Source organism: Camelus dromedarius, chromosome 18 (assembly GCF_036321535.1).
Source record: "Camelus dromedarius isolate mCamDro1 chromosome 18, mCamDro1.pat, whole genome shotgun sequence".
Classification (NCBI taxonomy): domain Eukaryota; kingdom Metazoa; phylum Chordata; class Mammalia; order Artiodactyla; family Camelidae; genus Camelus; species Camelus dromedarius.
Window position 1 is genome coordinate 9,164,765 of NC_087453.1, and position 16,509 is coordinate 9,181,273.

Genomic DNA, 16,509 nt, shown 5'->3' on the forward strand with positions numbered 1-16,509 from the left:
GGCATTAGGATTTTTAAAAGCTTCCTAGATGATTCTAACATGTGGCCAAGGCTGCTGAACCACTGGTGTAACGCAGAGTTGACTGAGCCGGCCGCATGAACCTGTAGGTAGGAAGGATGTCTGTTGTGTTTCCCACATGGCAGATGTAAAAGCAGCTGCCCTCTTTGTCCGTCTACCTCCCTTGCTGGGAGAACACATCCTGATTTGTAATAGATTAGATTTCAATTAGAAAGTAAAACCATAGCCTTGGAAATCCAGCAAGCTGGTTTTTTGCTCAGCAGTTCCCCCACTCAGCAGGGTCGTGCTTCAGAAGAGTAGGAAGTTGGTGTTTGGGACCCCCGAGGAGAGTGCAGTGCAGCTCCCCCATGTCTCAGCAGCTGGAGCAGAGCTGGGAGCCCGCAGCAGCCAGGCACAGCTGTTACCAGGTCGTGAGCAGTTTATCTCCTCTGCCTCTTCCACTTTGAAAGGCTCCTACTGCTAGCGAGGAAGTAGATTTCAAGTTTTTATGTAAAGAATTTAAAATTAGAAATAAAGAAATTAGGGTTTGGAGGGTGGTTCTCCCAAGGTGTAGGGCAAGGTTATGGAGGACTTTCACTCAGGAGTTGTGATTTTGAGGTTTTCTTTCTTTTTTTTTTTAATGACTATTAATTTGGTAATCAGAAGGGAAAAATAAGTGGTGTTTATTTCATGCTGCCACCAGGCTTATTATCTGAATCAGTGTTGGAAGGAAGTGGAAAGGAATTTTTCTGTGTCTTCAGACAAACCCCCAAAGTAGGATCATTAAGGTTAGAAAAGTGTCTTGTCTCCTCTCCCAGACATTTTTTTTTACTTGTTTCCTGTTTAGCTTGTAGCTCTAAAGTTTGGTTCTGTCATTGCCTAGAATTATTATTGTTTTTGTTGATTTGCTTATGAAAATGCTTATTATAATGCCTCTGGGGATTTCTTTGCCTTCTAGGCAAATGTAGTTACTGTGATGCTGTTTCTAACCAGCTTCTCCCTCCACATGTGCATGTCACAAACATACATGTTTCCTAGTACACATGAAAACTACTAATTTTCTTTCTTAAAGAGAATCATTTTATGTACCAAAAAATACATATATCTGTATAATTAAGGAGCAAAATCAGAATCTTCAAGAGTAATGATTAGTTTTGGAGGTTCTTGACATAGCTTTTTGAAGTGCTAATATCTTCAGAAGAGGCTCAACTTGGGTTAGATAGGTTTGCATTTGTGAACTAAGGACTTTGGGCAAAACTTCTGTGTAAATGTAGTTTTACCTTTAGTGTTAATGCTGACATGGCTTATGTCTTTATATGAATGCAGGCTTACTGGTTTTCAGGAAAGCTACAACTAAAAAGGACAGAAAGCATTCTGTTCCTTTCCTCCCTGTTAAGATATTTAAAATTCTCTTCAAGTCGCCTGTCATTGAGTTTTGTCCTCTGAGTACCTTCTAGAATAGACAGCCATGCATCTATATAAAAGGATTCACTGTATTAGCCATTTGATGCTTGGAAACCCTCTCGTAGTGCTTTAAAAAAAAAAATCTGAGTAGAAGATTCTAGAATTCCAGGGTGCAGAGTGAATTTGAATAAGAAGTTTTAATTTTCATAGAATCAGCATGAATCCAAAAGGACTGGTGAAAGAGATTTTAATACTCTGAAAAAACAGTGCAGTGTAATGGAAAGATACTAGCCCAGAGTTTAGCTGGGTCTCTGTCATGCACTAGCCAAGTCTCCTTGTACGAGCTGTGTAGACGGTGCCTCACTTTCTTTATCTGTAAAAAGGTAAAGAGGTTGGACAGCTCCCTTCATAGAGTCCCCGAGGAATAAAAGACACCTGCTTCACACTCTTAAAACTAAAACGATAGTAAAGAGGTGTGTGTGTGTGTGTGATTAATGATATAAACCCTTAAAAATGAAGAGAACAAAGAGGGAGGGTAATAATAGCTCAGTGGTAGAGCACGTGCTTAGCATGCATGAGGTCCTAGGTTCAATCCCCAATACCCCTATTTAAAAAAAGTTAAAAAAAAAAAAACAAAACAAAACCTAAAGAGGATAAGAAAGGAGACCACAGTAGAAAATTGTGGACATTGGGAAGCAGATGGACTAGTGATAAAGGACTTAACAGACCCAAGAAAACTGACTGCTAATTTGACAGCAGGGAAAACCAACAATCGCCCCAGTTTGTAGCCCAAAATCCCTCAGAAGCTCAGGAATTAGCAATATCAAATATTTTTGAAGATATGAGTAAAGATGGCAACTGAGATAAAGGTTGATTGAAAACTATTTAAAAAGCAGTCAGATGCCCAGATTCCTTTCCCTGTCTTGGCAAAATACTGGAGGCTTAATAACTTCCAGAGATGGTAAAACAGAGGGTCACTCAACTGGGGACACCTGGCTTGGTTTAGGGTGCCCCAGCCTTTCCTCCTCCTCAATTTTAGGATGCTTGCAGCAAAGACTGTACCATTCTGGCAAGAGATTAAAACAGACTTCTCTGGGGAACCAGACTGGAGCAAGAGGAAAGACGCAAAGATATTGACACTGGAGGTTTCCAAACCAAACTTCTGGCCAGAACACCCTACAATGAAGAACCTCTGTCCAAACCCTTCCAGTTAGTTGATTAGTGCCTCCCTCTTAAATATTAGCAGATGGCCAAGGATCACTGTGCTAGAGATCAAAACAAACAAGAAGCAGCAAATTAGAAGAAACAGACTTCTGGGAGGAGGGAACTTAATTAACTATCACATATGTTCTCAAGGGTAAGAGAAGAAGGATTCCAATCATGAAACCAGATATTATAAAAAATGAACATAGGGAAAATCAAAGGGAGTCTTTGAAACAAAAAATATAATAGCAGTCATGATAATTAAAAGAAGGGCTGGGAAAAACTGAGGGAACATCAGGGAAGAGAGAGCAGAAAAATGGCAAGATGGGAAGTCAGAAAAGAGAGAAAATTATAGGACTGGGAGGTCCAACATCTAAATCATGTTTTGGTTTCCCAGAAAAAGAGCACAGAATACCGAAGGGAAGAGGTCTTCAGCACAATAGTACCTCCTCCCCATCCCAAAAGTCTAGAAGAAGAGGACATGAATTTCCAGACTTTAAAGACTCACCAAATATTCAACACAGTGCGTGAAAATTGAGCCTCAGCACGGCACACCAATGTGAAATTTCCCACACAAAGAGAACGTTCTTTACGCTTCCAGAAAGAATTTCTGTCACCGTTAACAAAGATCAGGAATTGGAAAGGCTTCAAACTTAACAGGCACAGGGGAATCTAGGAGGCAGTGGGATAGCACTACAGTTCTAGAGAAAAGTTATTTCCAGCCTAGAATTCTGTAAAACTAACCAATGTGTGTGTTAACTGAGGAGGAATAAAAGCAATCAGATATACAGGGTTTCAAAGTCACTTTCCCATTCCCCCTTCTCAGGAATCCACTGGACACGTGTGTTCTACCAAGTGAGGAAAAAGGGAGAAATTGAACTTAGGAAAAATGAGGTTCACTGCTGTAGGGAAATGGAGGGACTCTCCAGGCCTCCAAGGAGTTGGGGGCGGGGGGGAGTGTCCAAGAACAGCGTGTGTCCATCAGGCTCAGAGGAAAGCCCGTCCCCATCGGAGCGGGATGGGAGGTGCTGGGCCGTGGGGAAGATGAAGCTGAGGAAAGACCTGATGCCTGTGACTCTTAAGGGGAAATGAGGTCACACGGGGCCTGGTGTTGAGCTGTCACTACTCCACATAGAACTAGGCAAACAGGAAAACAAGACAGTCACTGTAGGGAAAAAAAATATGCAGGAAAGGAAGAGTCATAACTTCCCATATTTTTCAGTACTTACTGAATTGTCATAATGTAAAATACTGAAGATTATCCTAACTGCAGTTATCATGTTTGACTATCGGGAGGCTGGAAGATGGAAAGGGTATGTGTGTGGTGGGGGTGAGGGAGGAGGGGAGTGAAATCGTCATGCCTCATAGTGAGAGGTCAGCAAATAGACCTAAAACGGAATCATCAAGATTGACTTGTACCAGCTCTGCCTGCCAATCCACTGTTACCTTACATTAAACATTATGCTCAAAAAAAAAAAGGCTGATGAAAGTAAATATGAAGGTATTTGGCTAAAAGAAGTGAAAACTGTTCCTTTAGAGAAAGACAGGAGGCGCTGTTTTTTCCATTACCTTGTAGGGTTATTTGTTGTAAACTGCATATAAAGCTATAGTAGCAGGAAGAATACAAACACTGGTTAAAATAGTGTCATACGAAATTGACACAACCTTGTAAACTGACTATACCTCAATACAAATTTTTTTTAAAAAAGTATCACCTGGTTAACATTTTTATTGATGGGTTCAAATTTTAGCTACAGGAAAGAGCTAGGCCAGCATCCTGCCTCCACAAAAGATATCTGAGAAAAACAGTTCGGCATCTAAGAACTGCAGAAGTGATGACGTACCGATCTGAGCTGCCTTTTTTCCTTACGTCTCTAGATTATCCTCTTGACTTGAATCACAGCGAAACCTTCCTACAAACCACGACTTTTCTTCCTGAAGACTTCACGTACTTTGCAAACCATACCTGCCCCGAAAGGCTCCCTTCCATGAGTGAGTAGAACTCTTGCTTATCTTCCTCTGCTTTTAAAACTATTGTGTCCTTTTATTTGAATAAAATAAATGGGAGGATGTTCTTGATCACTGTGTCCACTTACACAGTGATTATAAACATCTCCCGGCCCTTGAAAACAGGGATTATGAAAGATACTTGTGCCCTGGCTCTTCTTTCAGCCCTTCCCCAGGGTTGCCTGTGTTCTTGGTGCCATTTTTGACCACATTTTTCACTCTTTACTATGCACATGCCCCTCCTGTGTAACTTGGGGTCTGTTAGGATGTCCTAGAGAAAGTGTGGCCAGTCAGCTTTGTTAGTATAAATCTCACACTGATTATAACTTGTTTGACATGAGGGAAGTTATTTTCCTAACAAAGTGCTGGTTAAAAAAAAATTCTGGGATCTTTTCTTTCTCTTTCTCTTCTTTCCCTCCCCTCCCCTTTCCATTCCTTTCCTGCCTGGAGTCTCATATGTAATCTAAAGCAATGGCACTGCACTGTTATGCCTTTTCTGTACTTTGGGGCTCCTTGGATGGTTCCTCTTCTTGACTTGAGTCAGAAATGTTGAGTGTTCTTAGTTTGGACGTGACTAGTTGGGGGTCACTGATCAGTGAATTGGGACAGTGTGTCTCTACTTGCCTCAGGAGCACATGGAGTTGGCCCCAGGCTCAGCTCCTTTCCTCCTTCCTCCTTGAGACGTTCAGCTGCTGTTGTACTTAAGTCTTAATTTCTTTCTACACCCTTGGCAGAAGCAGAACTCTGAAGTCTTAATTTCTTGATTCGCTGCTTTGCCCAGTAATAGTTACGAACTGAAACGCCATGAGTTGGAAAGCGGAGGAAGGGGCCCCCACCCCTGATAAAAACACAACCTGCTGAAAAACCATTGAACTGCTTCCGAGATGAAAACCCTGAACATAGGAGAAAGAATCTACATTTTCTGGCCTCTTAATTAGTATTTTTCTCCCTCTCTGTTCAGAGGGCCCAATAGACATAAACATGAGTGAAATTGGAATGGATGCCATCCATGAAATGTTCTCTAAAGACCCAGCCATCAAGCTCGGAGGTCACTGGAAGCCGTCTGATTGCTTGCCTCGATGGAAGGTAGGGGGCGAGGCCAGACCCCAAATGCTGGGGAGCCTACCTGGGACTTGCCATCATCTGAATTACCCTGGGTTTCACCATGACATTTTGTAATTTGCACCCTACTTACTACTTAATGCAAAGAATATGCATTTGATGGGAACATTTTGGAATGGGTTTCCCCAAGGACTCTTCTGCAGCCACAGACGTTCTCATTGTTCTGGTGACTGAGCAGGACCCTTTCTCTTCCTTTACAGGAATTTTGGCTAGGCAGAGTGGGCAGGGGGTGGTAGGTCTCTTGTGACACATTTGCAGAAGCCATCTTCACAAATTCAGTGTTTCGTGCCTTATTTGGCATTGTTGCCACGAGTTCAGTGGAATAAAAAGTGGAATTGGCCCCAGGCTCAGCAGCTTTCCTCCTTCCTCCTTGAGACGTTCAGCTGCTGTTGTATCTAGCCTGACACTGAGAATTGTTCAGTATTTTTCTGTGTGACTGTAGCCAGGAGACATCAGTAGTGTGGCTCAGTCAAGGTTATAACACTGGCTTAAGTCCATTCTTTCAACAAGTATTTAGTGAAGTGCTTGTTCTGTGCCAGCCCTGTGAGCTGCTGTGGTACAGCAATGATCAAAGCATATCTGGAACAGCTTAGTGTTTCCAACTTACCACTGGGATGTAAAACCAATTTAATGACCAGCATTAAAAAATATGTGTGTGTGTGTGCACGCGCGTGTGTGTAAATGCATTGCACGTTTTAAGGGGAAGTTCTGTTTTGCAAAGTGTGTTTTAGTTATGTGTTTCTTTCTCTATGGATATATTTGTGTACTGGGTCACAGTGTAGAATGTTTGTCTTCCTCTGGGCTGTGGTCTTGAATTCATCCTCAGGCCCTCTGTGTACATGGTGTGGTGCATGTAAGAACGAGGTCCACTTACTTCCAAGGGTGGACTTGCCAACACAAGTCTTCATTTTGAGAAGCTGAGGACAAGGCAGCTCCCAGAACTCCCCAAGAGCTGGTCCCTGATTCTGCAGGAGTGCCTTACCATAAAGCGACAGTTGAGGGGACTAACAAGGTGGCCTCTTTTGCTGTGACCCCCCTGCAGGTGGCCATCCTCATCCCTTTCCGGAACCGGCACGAGCATCTCCCAGTCCTGCTCCGACACCTGATTCCCATGCTTCAGCGCCAGCGCCTGCGGTTTGCATTTTATGTGGTGGAGCAAGTGAGTGGTCCTTTCTTCCCTGTTCTTTCTTCTGAGACAGCAGTTTGGAATGCTTCAAGCTAATCTATTTTCGATGTAAAGAGCCAGGAAAACTGAAATCTCATGATTGAGGCCCCGTGCAACGGGGAGGGGACCAGAGAGCGATCTGTGCCCCTGGTTTGAGATGTTGCTCAGTTTCGGCAGATTTGAGTGCCGGGTGGAACCTTGTTTACCCTTGAGCAAAGGCCTCTTGTGTACTGGTTTTGCTAGAGCCGCTTTGGGTGGTGTCTTTAGGCTCCAAACCCAGGAAATTCCCCTTAAGATCAGGAGCCACAGGTAGAAAATGGCAGTGTTGTTCTTCCTTCCGTTTATGGGCCTGGGAATTCTTCTAAATACTGTTGTGTGGCTGACTGTCTGCCTTTACAGCGGCCCTGGGAGAGAAGAGCTTTGGTCTGTCATTATCGCCCCTTTTTTTTCTGAGGCAATCAAGACCAGAAGCCAAGTGATTGTGAGTCATTGATAAGCCAGGCTGGACCCACCTTGCTTCTGGCTCAGTGAGCTCTCAATAAACTCCTTCAGGCAGGCTGAGATGGCAAAGACTGTGCTCCAAGAGTCCTTTTAAACATAAAGTTCTGGGGCGAGGAGGGTGTAACTCAGTGTTAGAGTGTATGCTTGGCAAGCACAGGGTCCTGAGTTCAATCCCCAGTATTGCCACCTAAAAATAAACAAACAAATAAACCAACCTAATTACCCCCACCCCCAATAAATAAAGTTCTGCTTGTTTTAGGTTGGCACCCACCCCTTTAATCGAGCCATGCTATTTAACGTCGGTTTTCAAGAAGCAATGAAGGACTTGGACTGGGACTGTCTTATTTTTCATGACGTGGATCATATACCAGAAAGTGATCGTAACTATTACGGATGTGGACAGATGCCAAGGCACTTTGCAACTAAACTGGATAAATATATGTATCTGTGAGTATCATTTCCTGTTGAAGAGGTTAACTCTAAAAGGATGGTGAGAGATGCAGAGATGGCAAAATCCAATTAGCACCAGCCTGAATGTCAGTCAACTGATGAGTGCACAAACAACGTGTGGTATATCCACACTGTGGAGTAAATACTGTTTGGCAATAAAAAAGAATGAAGTACAGATATGTGTGACAACATGGATGAACTTTGAAAACATTATGTCCAGTGAAAAAAAGTAGCTACAAAAGACCACATACTGTATGATTCCATTTATATGAAATGTCCAGAATCGGCAAATCTGTAGAGACAGAAAGGAGACTAGTGGTTGCACAGGGTTGAGGGGAGAAGGAAGAAATGAGCAGTGACTGCTAATGGTGGGTGCAAGGCAAGGCTTCTTTCAGGGGGTTGACGAAATTAACTAAAATTCATTGTGGTCATAGTTGCACAACTCCCTGAATATACTAAAACCATTGCATTATATACTTTAAATGGGTGAATTATGTGGTATGTCAATTCTGTCTCAATAAAGCTGTTATTAAAAAAAAAAAAGCAATTAGAAAGAAGTTCAATTAGCTACTCAGGTTGATGCATCTCAGCCCGAGGAAGCAATCTCAGATGGTTCAGGGCAGTAGCACAGAAAGTATTGTTTTACTTAAGACTCAGTTCTTCAGTGAGATGGCCTGTTCTGGGGAAAAAACCACCCTTTAATGCACAGATCATTGATGCTGTACATCTCCTTTTAGGCTTCCTTACACTGAGTTCTTTGGCGGAGTGAGCGGCTTAACAGTGGAACAGTTTCGGAAAATCAATGGCTTTCCTAATGCTTTCTGGGGTTGGGGTGGAGAAGATGACGACCTGTGGAACAGGTACTACCCTTCTTCTGGTGTCTCCTAGAAATGCTAGACTCTCCAGACCAGCACTGTCTAATAAGAATATGATGCATTAAGCCATGTATGTGATTTTCAGTGTTCTAGCAGCCACATTTAAAAAAAAAAAAGGTGAAATCAATTTATTATATTAGATGTAATCATTAAAGTATTTTTATTATCACAGTATATCCAAAATAATCTCAACATAATCAGTATAAACCATTTCAGCATGTAATCAGTATAAAATGTTAATGAGATATTTTGCATTCATTTTTTTCTTACTAGATCTTCAAAAAAAAAAAAAATCTGGTGTGTGTTTTACACTCATACAGTACATTTCACTGAAACCTCCCCAAACCAGAGGGCAGATGTTAGTTATGTGTGCACGGATTTATCCATGCCCTCAGATGAGGCTTGTGTTATACATGTTGGTGAGAACAATGCTGTGTGTGAGTAGCGTCAACTAGCATTTTTAACACAGTAAAGAAACAAAATAACCGAAAGAGTTTCTACCTTGTATCCACTTTCTAGCTCAGCTTTTAAAAAAAAGAAAAGATGTGTTTGTTGTCAATACGAAATAATACTTGCTGGTAGAAATTCAGACAATACAAAGGTGTATAAAGCAAAGGGTATGTCTTAACCCCTGCTGTTACCCTGTTTCCTTCCCAGGAAGTAGCCATTTGAACAAGCTGTTTCTTTCTATTTACTTCTTTCTATTCATACATAAACAACCCAGACACATCCCCTCCATGTTAATAAAGAAGAGAGGCACTTCATTGTTTTTAACAGTGCATGGTACTTCTTTATGTAGTTAGACAATAATTTATTTTAATCCTCTCCTGTCAATGAACATTGTTTAATTTTGAACATCTTTTGTTCACATGTGCAAATATTTCTTTAGATTAAATTCCTAGCTGTGGAAGTGCAGAGTCAAGAAGTAAATGCACTTTAAAATTTTGATAGTTATTGCCAAATTTTCCCCCAGGAAAGATTACAAAAAGATTCCAACCAACAGTTCATTAATGTACACATTTTCTTACACCACCACTAACATTGGATATAAACAGCCTTTTGAAATTTTGCCACACTTCAGCCCTTCAGTAGCTACATGTAGCTTGTGGCTACTGTTAGGCAAAGCACCTCCAGATAATTCTTTCTCAATCTGATAAGGTAAAAATGGCATCTCATCCTTTTAATTTGGGTTTCTTAGGAACCTAGTGATGAAGAACAGCTTTTCCATACATTTAACTGGTTTGACTGGTTTTGAATCTATTTGTGCTCTCCCACAACATCTGTCATGGTTCTCACTTTACTCTCCCTAGCTCAGCAAGGAGTCCCTTGGTGCAGGAACTTGTGGCTGGTTTTCCCCAGCACCCTGCACAATTCCAGGCATACAGTAGGCATTCCATGTATATATTTATCAAATGAGAGTGAGAACATATCTTCACACAGTCAGCCCTCCATATCCACGGGTTCTGAACTGAAGGATTCACTCAACTATGGCTCAAAAAAATAAATAAATAAATGAAAATTCTAGAAAGTCCCAAAAAACAAAACTTGAATTTGCCACACACTGGCAGCTGTTTACATAGCATTGTATTAGGAATTATAAGTAATCTAGAGATGATTTTAAGGTATCCTAGAGGATGTGTGTAGGTTAAGTAGAAAGTATGCATTTTACTTAAGGGACTTGAGCATCCACAGATTTTGGTATCTGCCAGGTGGGTGCTGGAACCAGACCCCACAACCTGGAGACTGAGGGATGTCTGTGTAACAAAATGAGAGTATAATTTGGAGTCAAGGAAGATGTTGAAATAATATTCCCCCTACAGTTTTAAAATAAAGAAATGATCACAAATTCCACATAAATAAGCCTGCCACCATGTATTAGTATTTCTTGGAGCCCCATCAAGTTTCCAGTAAACCCAGCTTGGAAGTCTTATCTTTCTCATATTAAGAATAAATATCCTGAACACTTTCTTTAAATTCTCCTTCCCTCATAGAGACTTTTCATAAATTGTGAAGTTTTACATCTAGATCAGAGGATGTCATATAAGTTAATTCATCTCTGTGGTGAGGGGGGAGGCGCTTGGAGACATAAGTTCTCCCTAATTAGGGAGAACACATGGTGACTGGCTTTGCTGACTCGCTCTGTAGTAGGATGTGGAAGAGGAAGTGGTACCCACCAGTGAGAACGTGTTTTTGCTAGGACCCCAAACAGGCCAGCCCAAAGGGAGCGTGTGTACGCATCTGCGTGGGATGCACACGGGTCACTGAGACCCTACATCAGACCTCAGGCATTCTGAGTTTCTTTTTGAATTTTGAATTTTTTTCTCTTTTTCAAAACTTTTTTGTATTGTAGACTTCTTTTTTAAAACCCTGAACTTTTCCAGAGGGTAGGCGATTTGAATATTTAGCTGCAGAAGAGATTCTGTTTTCCAGCTTGGGGTTCCTCAGTTCGGCATAGGTTTGTTCACCTACAGGACTTGGTCGTTTTACCTAAAAGCTCATTCTCTTCGTCTTGGACAGAGTACAGAATGCAGGCTATTCTGTGAGCCGGCCGGAAGGGGACACTGGGAAGTACAAGTCCATTCCTTATCACCATCGAGGAGAAGTGCAATTTCTTGGAAGGTTAGTGCACTTGTTTATCCCTCATACAAATATCCTCTATACTTTGCGTTTCCAGGTGTCCCACAGCATTACAGCCCCTGGTTTTGCTCCCCACCTCTCCCCTCCCCAAGGTCTTGTTCAGACAGCTGTTTTAGAGTTCCTACCTATATCTGAATTTAACTGGGCGGTGGGAGTTTGGGGGCGAAATCAAACTATTGGTGAAAATTTTGATAGTAAGATCTTGGAAGGGAACCACTCTTTCTACACCTGAAGCTTTGCAGTCTCCTCTGTTGCCTTCAGGGATTTGGGAAAAGATCCACTTGGGTCAAGGTCTCTGTGTAACTCCCAGTCACCTGACAAAGAGTTGGCGCCGTCTCTGCAAGCTCTGGTTCTGAGAGGGTGTCCCTGAGCATCTGTTGGTATGGTTGCAGCTGCTTTATTACCCTCTGCACCTTCAATCAATCGGGCCGACTGGGGCGTGTGGCAGGAGCGTGCTCTGCATTCTCACCAGTGGCTCTGTCTTTTGCTCATTGCGGGAAGGGCGGTTCCCTAGACAGCCGATCTGACTGCGTGAACTCTGTTTTCATGGGCATAAGAGGGCACTGAATGCAGACTCTGAACTTTCTCATCTGATGTATTTTATAGCTTACTTTCCACTTCCCCACTCTGTGGTCTTGGGCACGCCAGTTAATATCACAAGCCTTGGTTTCCTTGTTTGCTAAGGGGCAGGTGCATTACATGAAATAGTGTGGTGAGTAATGCACCTGGCACGAAACAGGAGGTGTTTCTAGTTCTAATGATGACGTTTAGCCTGGAGGCGCTGAACCGCCAGTCGCCCTCCACAGGGCGCAGAAGCACCGCCTTGGGTCATGCCCCCTCCTGTGGTCTCCCCAGCTCCGTCTCCGTTCTAGGGAGCTTGGACCCTCGCTCAGAGCCACCATTCTTTTTTCTGCTTAAACAGGTATGCTCTGCTGAGGAAATCCAAAGAGCGGCAAGGACTGGACGGCCTCAACAACTTGAACTACTTTGCAAACATCACGTACGACGCCTTGTATAAAAACATCACTGTCAACTTGACACCCGAGCTGGCTCAGGTGACCGAGTACTGAGGGGAGGAGGAAATACATGTTTGCTTCACCCGCCGCCACCAAGAAAGCAGCCTGACGACACGTCTCAGGGCTCCGCAGAGGAAGAGAACAGAAATCCAGTGACTAATGAAGGATCACAGGGTTCAAGGGAAAAATGTGAACAGAGTACACGCACAAAACGCCTTCACCATTTGGACCCGCTGGGGTTGAGGGACTCAGCCCAGGAACTGACTTTCTCTTTTCACAAGACAGACGTCTGTCCTGCTGCTCTCCTGCCCGTCTCCTACCCCCGCGTCCCACCTCGGCCACAATCTCCAGGACCAGAGCTGTGACCTGCCACGGTCCTGCTGCCGAGCCTCTTCCTGCGAATGGCTGCTGGAGCCTCCTGGCCTTCAGAGCAAGGAGGCCAACCCACCACCGGGCAGCTGTGTTTTAGGAAGAGAAAATGAAACTCCACACACCATTCTTCTACATCTCTGGTGGTCTCTTTGGTTTCATTTAAAAACAAAACAAAACAAAACAAAACAATAAATTACCTGCTTTGGGTGGGGACTGAGGGTGGAGGGGAGGGGCTGGGGAAGATAAATAGACATGTAACAATCACTTCTTGAAGAAGTATCATTGTAAATAAGCCGTGTAAAATGCCTTTTTAAAATTTAATTTTATAGCTGGCTCTAATTCAAACCGAGGATTTGTACGTTAAATCACATATTTGTTTGACAGATGCAGGAACTCAGCTAAAATGGAAGAAAATCATGTCCCAAATTGCTGTCACTTTGGGAGGGAGTGGATATAGAGCATGTCACAAAAGAACGAAATGGTCCAGTCTTTGTCACTGGTAGCTAACTTCTTCCCCTCCCGTCCCTGTTTCCAAAATTCTTGCTCCTGGCTTTGGCTCTGGATTCTCTCTTCCTTGCTGGGCACGTGCACCCTCATCCCGGTCTTTTGCCGAACAGGAAGCTAATGTGTTAGAACACCGCTCTCCTGCTCAAAGCAAACCCTTCAGGTGGGCCCACCGTGCACAGCCGCTGGATCTCTGGGCTTTGTCTGTCCCTTCATCGCCGTAAAGAGAGAGTGTGGATGTTGGATTTTCCCTCCTTCCCTCCCTCCCTCCCTCTTGTGGAACTTGGCCACGGTTCCTGAAGTCTGTGCCTAAATTACCAACCAACTTCAGTGATTCCTCTGAATATTTCCCTTTTTTTTTTTTGGTTTCTGGAAAGATTCTTTGTCAACATTATGAACTGGTACATAGAATAATGAGCAACTGAATTACGAAGAATTCAGCCATGGAGCATGGGACCCTTATGTATCATGGGCCAGCTGAGATCCAGGTTAGACCAAATGAAAGCTTTGGAATTAGACTAACAAAGCTGCCCAATGCAAGAGCCCACGTGCTCTGTTCACACCCCCATGTGCTTTTTGAAGTCAGATTCTGAATTGCATTTGAATCTGTGCCTCTGTTTTCCCCTGAGCCAAACCCCTCAACTCAGTCCCCTTTCGGCTTCTGTAGAATTCTGAAAAATGCCAGTTTCCCCCCTTCCTTTTCCATAGAGCGTATTTATATATTGTGATTAGGAGTGCTTTCTGAAGAGTACTTCATATTTTTTTTAATTGCCTTGTTTGCCTTCAACTTCCTTGATTTTCATGGTTTACATGGACGTGAGTGTAGGGGCGGTATTCCTGTACATACACGCGGGTTGGGGTTCTTTCCGTTGCATGTGTTGGTTCCACGGACATATGATCCCCACAAGCTGTGGGAGTGATTGGCCAGGCCTTGTTTTTTGTTGTGTTTTTGTCCTTTTGAAGAGTAGAGTGCTATTTAGAAAATGCATTGCAAAGCTCTTATCGGCTCATATGAGAGGGCGGACTCCAGTCCTTGAATACGCTGGTAAGTTGTATCATAACGTTTTAAAAAGAGTTTTGAGCATTTCATGCTTTAAAAGCCCTTCATGAGGGAACACGACACACAAGTTCTTTCTGGCTTTCCTTTGCCACATGGTGCATAGAGCAATAAAGATTTCTTTCCCCCTTTCCTCCGCACACTCCCAGGCCTGCGTGTGGGCCTTGCCTCCTCTCTGAGGGCTGTGAGCTGCTTTTCAATGTGACAAAACTATGATGTCATTTGGAAGAATTTGCCAGGACAGACTAATTCTTGGTCAAGGATGACGTGTGTATACTCAGCAGGGTTGTAAAATGATCTTGTTTGAAGCTTTTCATTAACATATTTACCACCAAGAACAAAATGTCGGCAAAAGGCTGACACCTGATTTGAAAAAGAAAATGCTGATTTGAGGACAAAAAGAAAAGTCTCTGTCCACCGCTCGAAGTGGGGTCACTTAAATCACCTTGCAATCATGTGTGAGACTGTTTTATCCGTGTGAAATCTCTCACTGTGCACGTCAGTCATTTATCAACGGAGCTGGGTATCATGTGGGGAAACGTAAAAGCCGAAAACACAGCCAGGTCTGTGTGCTGTTAATATCGTAAAATTCTCATGTTAAAAAAAACAAAAACAATAAGAACCACGTGTGACCTTGTGCATATTTTGGCAGCTGAAATTCTTTAAGGCTACCGATGGATGACCCCTTAAATCAGTCTTGTCTTTGCTGGGTGCAGGGAAAAGTTTCTCCTTTCATAATGTTTTTTTGCCGGGGGGGGGGCAGTTATCTGCAAAAATAGTCATTTCGACATTAGAGGGACTCTTGTGAGAGCTCCTCTACCGCAGACGTTAATAGCTAAGCGCCAGCCACGCGTACTGATTGTATCCACTCACCGTTGACGATGGCATTGAACGTAGCTAGCTTATTTCCATCACTACGGTTTTTTGAGCTTGCTCTTATGTTTTCAGAGGTGCCAGGGGTACATTTTTGCACTGAAATCTAAAGATGTTTTAAAAACACTTTTCACAAAAAAAAAATAGTCCTTTGTCATTACATTATTTACTCATGTGTTTGTACATTTTTGTATGTTAATTTATGAATGATTTTTTCAGTAAAAAATACATATTCAAGAACTAAACGTTGATGGTCGTCTCTCTTTGTCTGGGACAGTTTGGCTTCCACTTTGCTGGGCTGACCTCAGCGTGGTCCTGAGAGGAACAGTGCCCGCCTGTCCCCGCAGTCAGAACAGTTGAGTGAAAAACGCTGCTGATTTGAACCCCACAGAGCTACCGGGCATCCCCCTACGCTTGGGTCTTCTTTCAATAATTGGCCCAGGTGATGCCCATCAAGTCGAGTAAGACACTTGGGCAGGGCCGGGCAGTGAAGGTGGATGGCGTTTGCCTCCAGTCCTCCGGGGCCAGTCCAGAGTTTGCCATCTGCCTGATTCCACTTGGAGATTATAATCATGGCTTCTTCTTGTTGAATGCTCACCACTCACATTGCTCTGTGCGCAGGTACTGGGGATATGATGAGTGAAATGAGAGAGGGCCAGTGGCCTGATAAAGCTTATGGTCCTTTTCTCCAGCACTCCCAGACGGGGGTATGATTTCAAATTACAACCCCTATACGCTCTGTAAAGGAGAGAACCACAGGCCATGAGTGCCTGGTAGGGAAGGCATCCCTGAGGGGCGGTGGGGAAGCTGAGGGGAGATGAACAGGGAGCTGCAGGGACAGAAAGCCAGTAATGAGGGAGTGGGGAGGCAGAGGGGTGCACGGGGCACTGTGATGCTGGGGAGATGCACGGAGCCAGACCATGCAATGCAGGGCTCTGTGGGTCAAGATAAGAGTTTGGGTTTTATCTTTAGAGCAATGGGTTCTAGAGTTTCCAGGAGGTATGTCTGTGTATGATGGGATTAGGAAGTAATTTGAGTAGCTGTCTGGCTGCAGGGAGAAGTGGGGGACTGTAGAGAAGCGAAGGAGAAGTAGGGGGACTAGTCAGGTGAATGCAGTCATGGGGAGGGGCATGGTGTCCGTACGGAGGAGAGGTGACGGCGGGGATTCAGGGGTGACGGCGGGGATTCAGGGGTGATACAGGACCTGGGCACTGATTGCTGTTGGAATGGAGAAATCCACTAAGCTTCTGGCTTCCCCACTTGTACAGATGGCAAGGTCATTTTCATGGGACGAGGGCACTGGAATTGGACCAGGTTCATGGGGAA

General features: G+C 43.6%; 1 protein-coding gene across 6 annotated transcripts in view; it reads left to right on the plus strand.

Moving 5' to 3' along the window:
- Positions 1-15,428, plus strand: part of B4GALT5 (beta-1,4-galactosyltransferase 5) — a 122,815-nt gene extending 107,387 nt beyond the window's left edge. For all 6 annotated transcript variants that reach the window (XM_064496996.1, XM_064496995.1, XM_064496994.1 and 3 more), the window contains 7 exons: positions 4,483-4,596; positions 5,573-5,697; positions 6,776-6,892; positions 7,659-7,846; positions 8,587-8,709; positions 11,242-11,343; positions 12,284-15,428. In XM_064496996.1, the coding sequence (XP_064353066.1) occupies positions 4,483-4,596; positions 5,573-5,697; positions 6,776-6,892; positions 7,659-7,846; positions 8,587-8,709; positions 11,242-11,343; positions 12,284-12,431 (917 nt within the window). In that variant the 3' untranslated portion in view covers positions 12,432-15,428. The remainder of the gene's footprint in view (positions 1-4,482; positions 4,597-5,572; positions 5,698-6,775; positions 6,893-7,658; positions 7,847-8,586; positions 8,710-11,241; positions 11,344-12,283) is intronic.
- Positions 15,429-16,509: the final 1,081 nt, after the last annotated feature.